Source organism: Loxodonta africana, chromosome 9, assembly GCF_030014295.1.
Source record: "Loxodonta africana isolate mLoxAfr1 chromosome 9, mLoxAfr1.hap2, whole genome shotgun sequence".
In the NCBI taxonomy this organism is placed as follows: domain Eukaryota; kingdom Metazoa; phylum Chordata; class Mammalia; order Proboscidea; family Elephantidae; genus Loxodonta; species Loxodonta africana.
Genome location: NC_087350.1, coordinates 23,089,899 through 23,105,839, shown reverse-complemented (window position 1 = coordinate 23,105,839; position 15,941 = coordinate 23,089,899). Strand labels below are relative to the sequence as shown.

The window sequence follows — 15,941 nt, the reverse complement described above, 5'->3', positions numbered from 1 at the left end:
AAAAACACCTCTAAGGAAATATATTCAGGTAAAAAGAAGAAACCAAAGATTACCCAATTATTCATAACCTACCTATCATCAGGTTATAAGAGAACTGCCTAAGACCCTAGGGCATTTCTGGCCAAGTGTCACGTGTCCAGAATGGTGGAGCTTACCTTGCAGGGTCCTGATGAGCTTCTCTGCGCTAGTGATATTATTCACTAAAACCGCCTGCAGGGGAGACAAGCACAAAATGAAACACCCACAACCCAACAACTTAAAAGAAACTTGAGAAGATATTCACGCTGGGAGAAAAAGGGAAAAATGCATCTTTCTTTCTACAAGGTGCAACCCCTCCCCATCCACAGCCGCTGTCCCGGGAGGCTGCAGGAAGCTCTCTGGCTGAACTAGTGTCTCCTTCTGCAAAGGAGGGTCATGCTGAGAGATCTGCTTTCCAACCACCAGCTTGTAACTGAGGAAGGAGGGAGCAGGCCCCAGCTCTATTTCAGTCCCAGGACACTGCCTCTTCCAAGAATAGCCCCAGTCGGCCTGGCTTCTCAGGGCTTCTCACCCCTCCTGGAACAGCTCCCAGAGGAGGCCATTAGCAATCTCCGTGGAAACCCCAGGGCCAGACACTCCCCGGGTGGGCTGAGGAACAGTCACACCCTCAACCAGAAGTCAAACTCTGAATTCCAGGCTGGTTAAAAGGGAAAAAGAGAAGGGGATCCAGTGGTGGCTCCACCAACGAAAGCCCTCAACTTATTTTACCTGCTGGCCTTGCCTCTTCCCTCCATAGAGCCTGTAGCTTGAAAGATGGTGGTGCTATGGATTGAACTGTCTCCCAAAAAGATACGTTTAAGTCCTAACCCCTGGTACCTGAGAACGTAACCTTGTTTGGAAATAGGGTCTTTGAAGATGTAATCAGTTAACATGAAGTCATACTGGAGTAGGGTGGGTCTTAAACCCATGAGGGGCGAGCGTCCTTATAACAGAGAAGAGACACAGGGAAGACAGCAGTGTGCAGATGGAGGCAGGGACTGGAACACCAAGGACTGTGTTCACCAGAAGCTAGGAGAGAGGCATGGAAGAGACTCATTCAGAGCCCTCAGAAGGAACCAACAAGCCCAACACCCTGATCTCAGATTTTTACCCTCCAGAACTGTGAGACAATACATCTTTTCTGTTTTTATAAGCCTCCCAGTTTGTGATACTTTGTAACAGCAGCTCTAAGAAACCAGCAGAGAGTATAACATATTGATCATTACACAAAGCTAGGAAAGTCATCAACCAAGGAGGAGGAAGAACAACTGACTCAAGATAAGGGTACCGAAACTGACATTTAGTGTAACAGCCAGCCAATATGTACTGAACAGTTACTTTATGCCGGGCGCTGTTGTAAGCCTAACAGCAGTGTGAAACGGGCAGGATATGAGCCCATGTGGAGGAAAAGGAATCTGAGGCACGCACTGCCCGAGTGGCCCGAGTGGCCCAAAGTCACACGGCCATTGAGAGGCAGAACCAAATTTCAGGTCTGACCGGTACAGACTCTTCATCACTGCTTGCCAAACTAGGGACAAAACTCAAGTAGGCCACCAATTTAGTGGACTCCACTCAGTGCTTAAGCAAACAAAGCCTGGGAAAAAGGGAAATACAGTATTAAATATCCAAGTAAATCACAGAGGTGAGTGTTGTTTTGTGAGCACACATGCACACACACAGCATACACATGAACTGGGCTGTAATGTGACTATCTTACCTCGTCACAGTCAGCACAACCTGGAAAACACTCCCCCACTCGACCTGCTTCCCGTTCCTGGCTAGTGGGGACAATGGCAACCACACCACCTCCTGTTTCTGTGCCTCTGACTTCCCCTGACCTCTCCCTCTTTGCACGGGATGGAGATAAGGTGTTTTATGAATACAAGGATGTGCTCCCAAGAAATGAAATCTGGGCAAAATGAACCAGAGGTGTTTGTTTAAGGAGGTCTGAGGACACAGAACATTTCCTGGCACCAGAAGAAAGAAGTCATGGTGACAGTATCTATAAAATTAGTCTCTCAGGGAGCCAAGATCGGGAGCAGAGAGTTTACAAGAATTCTGGGGGCGGGGAGGGTAGAAAGCAGGAAGTAAACGCAGGATTTACACATACAGTGGGAAACCTGATTTATAGAGCTCACAACTCCCTCTCCACAGGGAAGAAGCCTACAGGAATTCAGTTAAAAAGACAGAAGTATGACAGGTAGTATAAGCAGTATGTTCTAGAAGGTTTGGGGAAGATGGACGGGAGAGGTGTGGGGGCCGCAGGTCATCCCATGTTAGGGAGAGGAACACCTTGCCAACTCCCCCAAGATTCCCACAAACTCACTGGGATATTAAAGGCCAAGATGGTGGCAGAGGGACAGGCAGGGATGAAACCCAGAGGAAACAGAAACCCTCATTAATGGCCAGAGGAGAGATCTTGGGCAACAGAGCCAGGGCTGGTCCATGACCAGCCCTGAGCCACCTGCCCCTCCCCCACCACCATTCAAAGATGGAAACGTTTCCTGAGTTACATAAATGTGCTAATCTCTAAATTACAAAAAAAAAAAAAAAACCCACAAGCACACAAAACCTCATGTTTAGCAATAAAAGTAAGCTGATGAAATCTCTCCACTGCCTTCCCTCTGAACAATAATGCTAAAACAAAAAGAAGAAAAATGGAATACTGCATGAATATACGCTGTCTAGAAAGCTGCTATCTCCTGGGTAAATCACTTCTACAAAAATTATGGCCCCCTCCTCCAACCATTGCACTTACCTCCCCCTCGAGATAAATCCATACTGGAATGTGCGACTATCGGAGGTTTTAGAGATTGCGGCAATTTGAAATGTCTGAAGATATTTCTGTCTCTCGTGTGACTTTATTTTTCCAAAGAAAATACATTTTAGTTACCTTCCCTACCTACTTACTTACGCATGAACAAATACAATCCCCGTTTAAGAAAATGAAAAAAAAGGATCATAAAATGCCACTGAGATATTTTATATGCAGGTTTCTATTTATAGAAAATCTTGTTGAATCATTTTCAGGAAAACTATGAAAATGCTTCCTAACTTCTTCTTGGGCTCAATATAGTTAAAAAAAAAAAAAAAACTCCATTAAACAAAATTATTTTTATACAAATTATACATCCTACTGTAAACAGCCATTTTTCCCCATAGACAAATGGCCAATAAGCACAAGAAAAGATGCTCAACATCATTAGCCATTAGGGAAATGCAAATCAAAACCACCATGAGATGCCACTTCATCCCCAATATGACGGCTGTTATCAACAAAAAAAAAAGGAAAACAGTAAGTGTGGCGACTATGTGGAGAAACTGGAACCCTCATATACTGCTCCTAAGAAAGTAAAACGTTGCAGCAGCTGTGGTGAAGTCCGGCAGTTCCTCAGAAAGGTAAACACAGAGTTACCACGTTGTCATTGGGTGCCATGGAGCTAATTCTGACTCCTAGCGACCCCGTGTGGCAGAGCAGAACTGCCCCATAGGGTTTTCTACGCTGTAATCTTTACAGGAGGAGATTACCAGGTCTTTTCTCCCAAGGAGCCACTGGGTGGACTTGAACTACCAACCTTTATGTTAGCAGCTGAGCACATAACCTTTGTACCACCAGGGCTCCTTTGAGTTACCATCTGACCCAGTAATTCCAAACCTAGGTATATACCCAAGAAAACTGAAAACAATCATTCGTATAAAGACTTGAACGTGAATGTTTATAGCAGCATTACTCGTAACAGTCAAAAAATTAAAACAACATAAATGTTCATCAACTGCTAAATGGATAAACAAAATGTGGTCTATCCATACAATGAAATATTATTCAGCTGTATAAAATGAATGAAGTACTATATATGGCACAACATTGATGAATCTTGAAAACATCATGCTAAGTAAAAGAAGCTAGGCACAAAAGACCACATACTAGATGATTTGATTATACGAAATGTCCAGAATAGGCAGCTATAGAGGCTGAAGGTTGATCAGCAGTTGCCCAGGGCTGAAGGCGGGGGGGTGGGGGGGGGGACGACCCCTAATGGGCACAAGGCTCCTTTTAAGGTGATGAAGGTGTACTGGAATTAGATTCTGGTGATGATTATACAACAATGTGAATCTAATAAAACCAGTGAACGATACACTTTAAATGGTTAAAATGTTGAATTTTATGTATGGCAAATTTTATTTCAATTTAGAAAAGGTGAATTTTAATATTTTATTTAGTCTAATATGTCCACATCAGAAACCCCAGGGGTGTAGTGGCTAAGAGTTCAGCTGCTAACCAAAAGGTCGGCGGTTCAAATCCACCAGGTGCTCCTTGGAAATCCTATGCGGCAGTTCTGCTCTGTCTGATAGGGTCACTATGAGCTGGAATTGACTTGACAGCAAGGGGTTTGATGTTTTTTTAATCCAAATTATTGTTTTGAGATGTAATTAATATAAAAAGTATTAATAAAATATTTTACTTTTTTATCTCACATAAAATCCAGTGATTGAAATCTACTGTATTTTACACTCACAGCTCATCTCAACTAGGACATTTCAAGTGTTCAACAACCACATGCAGCCAAGGACAGAGCAGTCCCAGAGGAATAGGGACAACAAAGACACAGAAAAAGAGAGTTCCAGAAGCAGGAAGTGCAAATTAGTTATTACTCACTTATGGCGTCCTGCTAAGATGACGTGCACACACACTCATTCACATCAACAACCAACCAACCACTGGCACCAAAATTTAAATTGTACTTTAGATGAAGGTTTACAGAGCACACAAGTTTCTCATTTAACAATTAATACACATACTGTTTTGTGACACTGGTTACCAATCCCACGCCATATCAACACTTTTCCCTTCTCTACCTTGGGTTCCCCATTACCAGCTTTCCTGTCCGCTTCTGCCTTCACATCCTTGCCCCTGGGCTGGTGTGCCCCTTTAGTCTCATTTTGTCTTATGGGCCTGTCTAATCTTTGGCTGAAGGGTCAGTCTCAGGAGCGACATCATTACTGAGCAGAAAGGACATCTGGGAGCCATACTCTCAGGGTTTCTCAAGTCTCTGTCAGGCCAGCAAGTCTGGTCTTTCTTTTTGAGTCAATTTTGTTCTGTATTTTTCTCCAGCTCTGCCCAGGACCCTCTATTGTGATCCCTGTCAGAGCAGTCAGTTGTGGTAGCCAGGTACCATCTAATTGTGCTGGACTCAGTCTGGTGGAGGCCATGGCAGATATGGTCCATTAGTCCTTTAGACTAATCTTTCCCTTGTATCTTTAGTTTTCTTCCTTCTTTCTTGCTCCCGAAGGGGTGAGACCAGTGGAGTACCCTAGATGGCTGCTCACAGGTTTTTGAGCCCCCAGATGCTACTCACCAAAGTAGAATGTAGAACATTTTCTTTATAAACTATGCTATACCAATTGAGCTAGATGTTCCCCGAGACCACGGTTCCCACAGCCCTCAGCCTAGCAATTCGGTCCCTCAAGGAGTTTGGATGTGCCTACGCAGCTTCCGTGACCTTGCCTTGGATAAACTGTGCTGGCTTCTGCAGTATTGTGTACTGTCTTACTCTTCACCAAAGCTTATTAAGTGTTTTTCCACCCCCACCCTTCCCTTCCCTCTTAACCATCAAAGATGGTTTCTTTTTGTGTGTAAACCTTTTCATGAGTTTTTACAGTAGTGGTCTCACACAATATTTGTCCTTTTGTGATTGACTTATTTCACTCAGCATAATGCCCTCCAGATTCATCCATGTTATGAGATGCTTCCCAGATTCATCATGGTTCTTTATCGTCACATAACACTCCACTGTGTCTAAGTACCATAGTTTGTTTATCCATTTATCTGTTGATGGGCATCTAGGTTGTTTCCATCTTTTTGCTATTGTGAACAATGCTGCGTGAATATGGGTGTGTATATGTCTATTCATGTGATGGCTCTTATTTCTCTAGGATATATTCCTAGGAGTGGGATTGCCAGATCATATGGTATGTCTATTTCCAGTCTTTTAAGAAAGCACCAAAAATGGTTCTACCATTTTGCATTCCCACCAGCACTGCATAAGAATTCCAATCTTCCTGCAGCCTCTCCAACTTTTGTTATTTCCTGTTTTTTTGATTCATGCCAGTAATGTCAGGGACACTTGAATGTGTTCTTTGAAGTGTCCATTCATATCCTTTGCCCATTTTTAAGAGGACTGTCTTTCTGTTGTAGAGGTGCTAGATTTTCCTGTAGATTTTAGAGATTAGGCCTTTGTTGGATTGTCATGGTCCAAAAATTTTTTCCCAGTCTGTAGATTCTCTTTTCATTCTTTTGGTAAAGTCTTTTGATGAGCATAAGTATTTAATTTTTAGAAGATCCCAGTTATCTAGTGTCTTAAGTCATCTAGTGCTGCTATAACAGAAATACCACAAGTGGATGGCTTTAACAAAGAGAGATTTATTCTCTCATAATCTAGTAGGTTACAAGTCCAAATTCAGGGTGTGAGCTCCAGGGAAAGGCTTTCTCCCTCTGTCGGCTCTGGAAGAAGATTCCTTGTCATCAATCTTCCCCGGCTGTGGAGCTTCTCGGGTACAGGGACCCCAGGTCCAAAGGACACGCTCTGTTCCCGGTGCTGTTTTCTTGGTGGTATGAGGTCCCCAGCACTCTGCTTGCTTTCATCTCTTGAGAGATAAAAGGTGGTGCAGGCCACACACCACAGAAGCTCCCTTTACACTGGATCAGGGAGGTGACCTGAGTTAGTGTGGTGTTATAATCCTATCCTAACCCTTTTAACATAAAATTACAATCACAAAATGGAGGGCAACCACTCAACACTAGGAAGCATGGCCTAACCAAGTTGACACACATTTTCTGGAAGACATAATTCAATCTGTGACATCTAGCTTATCTTCTGGTATTTGTGTTTTGTTAGATATGGTTTGTATCCTGTTAATGCCATGTATTAGGGCCTCTAGCCTTGATCCTATTTTTTCTTCTGTGACCTTTATAGTTTTTTGTTTTATACTTAGGTCTCTGATCCACTGTGAATTAGTTTTTGTGTATGGTGTGAGGTATGGGTCTTGTTTCATTTTCTTGCAGATGAACATCCACTTTTGCCAGCACCATTTGTTAAAAACACTGTCGTTTCCCCATGTGACGGACTTTGGGCCTTTGTTGAGGGTCAGGTGACTGTACGTGGATGGATTTACATTGGATTCTCAATTCTGCTCCATTGGTCAATGCATCTGTCGTTGTACCAGTATCAGGCTGCTTTAACTACCATAGCTGTATAGTAGGTTCTGAGGTGTAGTAGTGGTTAAGTGCTATGGCTGCTAACCAAAAGGTCAGCAGTTCGAATCCACCAGGCACTCCTTGGAAACTCTACAGGGCAGTTCTACTCTGTCCTATAGGGTCACTATGAGTCGGAATCAGCTCGACAGCAGTGCATTTGGATGGTTTTTGGAGGTCAGGTAGTGCAAGTCCTCCTACTTTATTCTTCTTCTTCAATACTGCTTTACTTATCCGGGGCCTCTTTCCTCTCCATATAAAGATAGTGATCAGCTTTTCCACCTCTCAAAAGAATGATGTTGGTATTTGGATCAGGACTGCACTGTATTTGTAGATTTCTTTGGGTAGAAGTGACATTTTCACAATGTTGAGTCTGCCTATCCATGAGCATGGTATGTTTTTCCTTCTATGAAATGCTGAATGTATTTTCTCATACAAATAGCACAAAATGCTTAGGAAGTGTTATGGATTGAATTATGTCCCTCCAAAATATGTGTCATATTTTGGCTAGGCCATGATTCCCATATTGTGTGGTTGTCCTCCATTTTGTAATCTGATGTAATTATCTATGTGTTGCAAATCCTAATCACTATGATGTTAATGAGGCAGGATTAAAGGCAGTTGTGTTAATGAGCAGGACACAGTCTACAGGATTAGGTTGTATCTTGAGTCAATCACTTTTGAGATATAAAAGAGAGATGGGAGCAGAGAGAAGGACCTCCTACCATCAAGAAAGAAGAGCCCAGCGCCAAGTGCATCCTTTGGACCCAGGGTCCCTGTACTGAGAAGTTCCTAGACCAGGGGTAGACTGATTACAAGGACTCTCCGCCAGAGTTGATAGAGACAGAAAGCCTTCCCCTAGAGTTGGCACCCTGGATTCAGACTTCTAAACTCCTAGGCTGTGAGAGGATAAATTTCTGTTTGTTAAAGCCATCCACCTGTGGTATTTGTTACAGCAGTACTAGATAACTAAGACAGAGAGCAGATACGCTCCTCAATTAACATCAAGATGGCTAAGATTAAAAAAAAAAAAAAAAAAAAACAGCAAATGTTGGCAAGGGTGTGGGGAAACTGGAACCCTTATCCATTGCTGGTGAGAATGCAAAATGGTACAGCTGATCTGGAAAACAGTATGGTAGTTCCTCAGAAAAACTAAAAACAGAACTACTATATGACCCAGCAATTCCACTCCTAGGTATATACCCAAAAGACCTGAAAGCTGAGACTCGGAGACTTGTACACCAATGTTCATTGCAGCACTACTCCTAAGAGCCAAGAGGTGGAAACAACCTAAATGACCATCAACAGATGAATGGATAAATAAAATGTGGTACATACATACAATGGAATACTACTCAGCCAGTAGGAGAAATGAAGTCTTGATACATGTTACAGTATGGATGGAGCTTGGACAAATATTGTATGACCTCACTTATATATAAAAAGACAAAAAAGGGTGAATGTATAGAGACCAAAGTTTATCAGAGGTTACCATGGGCAGGAGGAGGAAAAAGGGGATTAATGGTGATGGAAAAAGCGCATTAAGGGTATGGTTGCATGGCCAATTATTGTAATTGCTGTCAATAAGTTGTATACCTGTAAAAAGCTGAACTGGCAAAAGTTGTGTGGTAGATATATTTACAACAATGACAAAAAAAAAAAAAAAAAAGAAGACGAGCCGCTAAGGCTGCTTATGTACAACCAAACACCTCATGGAATTTGGTTCCTTGGTTTGGAGGTTTAGGGTCATGGTTTCAAGGTACAGCCCAGTTAATTGTCCTAATAATGTGTGTAGCTCTTCTGTTGTACCTCCTAGTTCATTGTGTAGTGCCTGGGGTCTTAAAAGCTTGCAAGGGGGACTAATGGACCACAACTACCACAGCCTCCACCAAATTGAGTCCAGTACAACTAGACGGTGTCCGGCTACCGCCACAAACTGCTCTGACAGGGATCACAATAGAGGGTCCCAGGCAGAGCTGGAGAAAAATATAACACAAAATTCTAACTCACAAAAAAGGACCAGACTTACTGATCTGACACAGACTGGAGAAACCCTGACAGTATGATCCCTGGATGCCCTTTTAACTCAATAATGAAGTCACTTCTGAGGTTCACCCTTCAGCCAAAGATTAGACAGATCCATAAAACAAAATGAGACTAAACAGGCACACCAGCCCAGGGGCAAGGACTAGACAGCAGGAGGGGACAGAAAAGCTGATAACAGGGAGCCCAAAGTAGAGAATGGAGAGTGTAGACATGTTGTGGGGTTATTAACTAATGTCATAAAACAATATATACTAACTGTTTAATGAGAGTTCTGTTAAACTTCATCTAAAGTACAATTAAAAAAAAAAAAAGGTTGACAGACACAACATTTGGTCTCTATTCACCTGGAGCAATAGAGGAAGAAGGAGAGTCAGGACTAGAAGGAGGAAATGGAATGTGTAGTTAATTGCCTCCATGAATAATGGCCTCCACTGCCATGAGACCAGAACTGGATGGTGCTTCGCTACCATTACTGAACATTTTGATCAAAGATTCTATAGTAGAATCCTGATTGAAAGGGGGAAAATATAGAACAGAATTCAAATTCTCATGGACACTAGGCTTTCTGGAGCCACGGATGGTAGATAAACCCCTGAAACTATTGCCCTAAGGTAATCTTTAAACCTTAAACCAAATATATCCCCTGAAGTCATCATAAAAGCAAGTAACAGTTTAACTAGGAAAAAAGGTCTGCCCTGAGCATTATGCCTTTTTTTTAAGAACTATCTATCTGGGATCAAACAGACAACAGCAACTCAAAAGATTAGACAGGAACCTTAGGGGGCAGTAAGTTTATGTTCATGAGAGATTTACAACTCAGAAAAGGAGGGTGAGAATGACTGCATAACTTGAAAAATGTAATCAGTGTCACTAAATGGTACATGTAGAAACTTGAGTTGGTTTATGTTTTGCTGTGTATATTCTCAGTAACAACGAAACTAAATAAAACTTAGAAAAAAAATATACACCCTCAGTTTACCACACACACACACACACTTGAAAATGTAAACACTCACTGAATACTTGACATGAAGGAACTATTGGGGGTTTTTGGTATGACGCCCAGGCACACATTGAAACATTTATGGGTATGGCTGAGTGAATGTGAGTAAACGTAAGCCTGTATCAGAGAGTCAGTACGCTCATGTGTGAGTGTCTGTGAGAGTGTGAATATGAGCAAGCTTGAATCGATGTAAGACTATAAGTGATTTAGTATATGAACATATGAGTGTCTGTGACAGTGTACGCGAGTCAATGAAGGAATGTGAGAGTGAGAACAGAACAGGAGAAGACAAGTGGGTGTGAGGGAGCGAGAGACCGAGACAGAGTTAAACGTGAGAATCAAGGGTAAGATTCGGGTCAGAAGGCACTGGGGAGGCCATAAAGAGCAGGTGCTCTCATCAGACGGGCAGAAGGTCTGACAGGAACCAGGACTGCAGGGAGATGTGCATGTGTCATGGAGTTTTAATGAAGGTACTGTGGGGGGCTAAGCATAGCTCTATCCAAAGCTTTAAAGTAAAAAAAAAAAAAAAAAGAGAAGAGCATCTCTCCAGGAAAACACCTAGCACACACAGGCACAATTACTCTTCACATGAAAAACAGCTCCTGCCAAAACATTCCTGTGCTGTTACACAGACAGGAACAACATCCTTCCACCCCTGTCAACTTCACAGGCCGGCCGGCGTAAGAGAGCACTATCTGTAACTTGCTGGGAGGATCCAGGATGCTTCCAAGACTGACCCTGACCAGGATGCCCAAGGCTTTGCAGAGCAAGGCTCCGCGAGGGTGGTTTCAACCACAAAGACAAGCACAGAGAAGATGGGGCGAGAGAAAAGGGGAGAAGGGATGGAAGGAAACTGAGGAGACTGCTCCCTGATTTTAAGAACCTGCCTCAACTGCCTCCTGGGGTCACACCACACCTATGTGTCTCTAATCCAGGATGAACCCAAAGGGAACTCTCAAGAGGACCCAAATGTGACAGGTGGTGGGAACCCCAGAGCATTCTTTGATGCGTCTCTAGCAGTTGACTCTAAGGCAGAATAAGGGCCCTCCTTCTTGATCCCCAGATCCTGGGTCTTCTGTTACCTGCTGCTAGGGAACCCAAGTCCCTCCCCGCTGCAGCGCTGGCACTCATCTGCCCACCTCCTCAGCACCATGCCCTTCCTACCCCTCAGCTCAACTCCAGCTTTAATTCCCCGACACTGCAGAACAGAGATGGTAGCTGCGTAAAGCTGCCCAAGTCAGAAGAGCATGTCAACGCATCGGTTTAATGGGGAGAAGGGCGGGGCCTTGAAAATCTTCATCCCTGTTTTGTTAGAGGAAGAAAAACACATCATGGCAGCACCTACAGCACCAGTAATCCAGAACATTCCCTAGCTGTTCAGAAGACATTCAGAAGATGTCCCTGCCGATGGGGGTAGAGGCACGGGGCTGCAGATGTCCAGCCTCAACTGGCTCCAGCACAAAGCTGCCTGGGAGAAGCCCCGGGCCAAGCTCCTTCTGTGGGTTTTAGTTCTTGCATTCCTAAACAGGAATCCTAACAATCACTCTGCTCTCACCTGTGGGAGGAGTGGCAAATTTGCAAATTGACTTTCTGTAAATAGGCATACACAGACACTCAGCGGCTAAAGAGAAAAAGAAAACTGAGCTAAGTGTACATATTACTTACGGGTCCATAACTGATGTTCAAGAACAGATCTCATATGGAATACGTGGCTAACTGCCTCCATGAACAACTGCCCCCTTTGACATATGACCAGAAGAACGGGATGGCACCAGGCTACCATTATTGAACATTTTGACCAAAGATTCCATAGTAGAATCCTGATCAAAAGGGGGGAAATGCAGAACAGAATTTCAAAGGACTCACGGACTCTAGACTTTCTGGAGCCATGGAGGGTGGATGAACCCCTGAAACTATTGCACTGAGATAATCTCTAAACCTTAAACCAAAAATATTCCCCAAAGTCTTAAAATTGAACAATAGTTTAGCTTAACTAGTAAAAAAGAGGTCTCCCTTGAGCATCATGCTCTTTTAAGAACTATCTATATGCAATCAAATTGACAACAGCAAGTTGAAAGGTTAGATAGGAACCCAGGGAAGCAGCAAGTTTATGTTAACGAGGGAGGAACGACTCAGAAAAGGAGGGTGAGAATGGTTGCACGACTCAGAGAATGTCAACAACGTCACTGAATTTTATGTATAGAAGATGCTGAATTAGCGTCTGCGTTTGCCATGTACACCCTCAACAACAAAATAAATAAAATGTAGAGAAAAAGAATAGATCCCATACATCATCCTTAAATATGAAAAAACCACAAAGCCTCACTTGTGTTGATGCTCTGGCAAAAAACCAAAGAAAGAAAATAAATTAAAAGACAGCTAGTCATATTTGCTTTATGTGTTCCATACCAAATGCTTATGCTGTGGTGTTGGGTTAAGTAGTATAGCAGGTGAACAGAAGGTAAATGTTACAAACATAACAGCTTCACCTTTGTTCTAGCTTCCTGAGAGGTAACCTTTGGAACTTCCTGAGTAATTGTGGCACTTTTATTATCTAAACTCTGCGGACCACACCTGAGGATTTGTGCTAATAAGCAGGGGCTTGCCAAACCAGACAGACCAACTGGTAGCCAGTATCAGCTAACCTCAGGAGGCATGATTTCATCTATCATACACATGCAGTGACCACTGAATGACTGAAACCAATAAAGGCTCTGAACAGGGAGGCTCCAAGAGCTTCCTCATTTGCAACTGGAGGGTGAAGCACCCTCTTTGGAATATAGTCTTTGCACTGGGAACCCTCCCAGACCTTGCCCAGACGTCTCTTCTGGATGATGACCCTGATTTCATTCTTTTGCTATAACAAGTCTATAACCTCTAGTACTTTCTGTGAGCTCTATGACTTGCTGCAGCCACTTACAAACCCAAAGGAGTAGTGGGGGCCAGCAGGTGAAAGTGAGGGAGGCCAGAGGAGGCCCCGAGCTGGTGGCTGGCATCCTGAGGGGTAGTGGGAAAACCCCGAATCTGCGGCCAGCAGGCCAGTGTGCTGACATTGGTGGTCTAAAGGACAGTGTCCTTTCAACTTGTGAGCTCTGATCAAGCTCTGGGGCGCTTGAGGACAGAAAGATAGAGTGCCACGTGGGTGGCGGATGTCAGAGACAACTGAAAAGTGAGAAAGTGTGCGTTTGATTAATCTTCACATTTTGGGAACTGGATTTATGTTGATTCTTATCCACAAAGAGTCGATTCCAACTCACCAAAGGGGTTCTGGGTGAACAGAGAGCAAGGCAAAAGCCAACCACAGAAGCAAAACCCTCTAGAGACAAAATATCAAAACGCTCCTTCTATTAAGTATGAAACCAAGCCGGAGAGCAAGTACATCCACAGGGCTCGCTTCCTCCTCCTGCACCAGAGAGCTACACAGAGAAAACACATGCGGGCTTGTCAGCCGCTAATCATCAAGGGCATCTTCACGTTGCAAGATAATGTTTCCATGTGGAATTAATCCAAGGGGTGTTTTCGAATAAAATGGGGTCTTTACTCAAGTAAGCTTTCTCTTGAGTTTTTTCCCATGGTTCAGTGCTTGCCATTACACGCCCAGCCCCTTCCCTAGGGTAGGGATGAGGACTGGGTGAAGGGCCTGGAGCCTCCGCCCTGCTCAACAGTCTGCAGTGAAGGACAGTGAAGGACATTTGTTTATTTCACTATTTCCCCTACAAATTTTTAAAGTGGGAGGTAAATGACTTGAGCTTAATTACAAAGCTGTCTCTAAAGTCTAAATCCAATCAGCAAGCTAGAGAATTTCTAACCTTCTAAGATTGGGTTTAAGATTGAAAGTCTTCTGAAAACAAATGTGTCTTCAGGGAAACAGATTTCCAATTGATTTCAGTGTCCTACTTCACTTTCTGCCTCTTTTCAGACCTCTTCCTCGCACCCTCCCACCCCATCTGTCACCAAAGCTGGTCGATTTCCCCTCCTTGGGTTGTCTCAAATCTGCTCATTTTGGAAAATGTATTAGACTCCTACCCAGGTTCACAGCAACACCATTCTTCTCATGGAAATACTGCAGGAGCGCCTGACTCCTCCTCTGCCTCCTCACCCTCTCTGGGTCCCCAAGCCTGCTCCACACCCAGGTCTGACTGCATTGGTACACTGCTTAAACCCCGTGAAGGTTCCCCTACTCTCAAACTTAAAAGACCCTTATGGGAAAGGTCCCTGCTTCCCTCTCTGCTTGCTCCCTGCTCAGGCTGCTCCACCAGCAGGCCTCCGTCTCCCAGGCCCTCACCGTCCAGCCCACCACACTTGTCTCTGCTGGGCTCTGTTCCTGCCTCCAGATACCTTGGGACACGCGCATTGGGCACTTCTGGTTAGACCGCCTAGGAACGGCTTTCCACTGAGCTCCCATAGCACTCTGACCCCTCACCCCAGACCGCCCAGTGGAGGATCGCTAAGTCATCTCTCCCACCCCTGATCTGCTCCACACTCTCACACGTCTCAGTCTTTCCCTGTGCTGCCTTGTACCATGGAGCCCTGGTGGCCCAGTGGTTAAGAGCTCAGCTGCTAACTAAAAGGTTGGCAGTTCCAACCCACCAGCAGCTCCTTGGAAACTCTATGGGGCAATTCTACTTCATGCTGTAGGGTCAGAATTGACTCGATGGCAACGGGTTTGGTTTTTCCGGTTCTGTACCACAAAGGCTCAAAAGCTAAAACATTTTGCAGACTCATTTCCAGTGGGATTTAGATTCCAATAAGATGCACTCACATGAGATTTGAATTCCCCCAGACTGAACTGGGGGCTAGAGGTGCCGAATTGGGCCCTGGAGCTCCTACTGCAGCGGCAGTCTCCTGGTCCCCATTTCTTGGTTGTGGCAAAGGGAGCAGCACCCTTGGGGCCACTCATGCAGTGATGGTTCGGAGCCCAATGCCTCCACGAGCGGCCCCACCTTTGTCTGTGACCAAACCCCGACACCCTCATGTACTCATCTTTTGCCAGCACCAGATGGGAAAGGCACAGACACGTGACCAGCCTGGTTCACACTGTGCACAATACACACTGAATGGACAAAAAGAACTCAGATGCAAAAAACTAATGGGAATAAAACAAAGCTATCAACCGAGGAATGGGCAAACAAAATGTGACATATACATACAATGGAGTATTACTCAGCCATAAAGAGAAATGAAGTTCTAACACATGCTATCAAATGGATAAACCCTGAAAACATTATGCAGAGTGAAAACAAAAAAAAAAGCAAACCCACTGCCGTCCAGTCCCTTCCAACTCACAGCGACCCTAGAGGACACAGCAGAACTGCCCCATAGGGTTTCCAAGGAGTGGCTGGTGGATTCAAACTGCTGACCCTTTGGTTAGCAGCCGTAGCACTTAACCACTATGCCACCAGGCCCCGAGTGAAATCAGTCAGACACAAAAGGACAAATACTGTATGACCCCACTTATATGCAATACCCAGCACAGGCAAATGCATAGAGACAGGAAGTACATTAGTGGTACCAGGAGCTGGTGAGACGGGAGAATGAGGAGTTATTCCTGAAAGGGTGCTGATTCTCCATCTGGGTTGACTAATAAGTTTTGGAAATGGACAGTGGTGATGGATGCACGAC

The 15,941-nt window shown here is 44.2% G+C and overlaps 1 protein-coding gene across 1 annotated transcript in view; it reads right to left on the bottom strand.

The window, feature by feature from the left end:
* The window catches only part of GOLM1 (golgi membrane protein 1), an 85,407-nt gene that overhangs the window by 23,632 nt on the left and 45,834 nt on the right, over positions 1-15,941 (bottom strand). Inside the window, exon 4 of the mRNA XM_003407761.4 lies at positions 156-210. Within this exon, the coding sequence (XP_003407809.1) occupies positions 156-210 (55 nt within the window). The remainder of the gene's footprint in view (positions 1-155; positions 211-15,941) is intronic.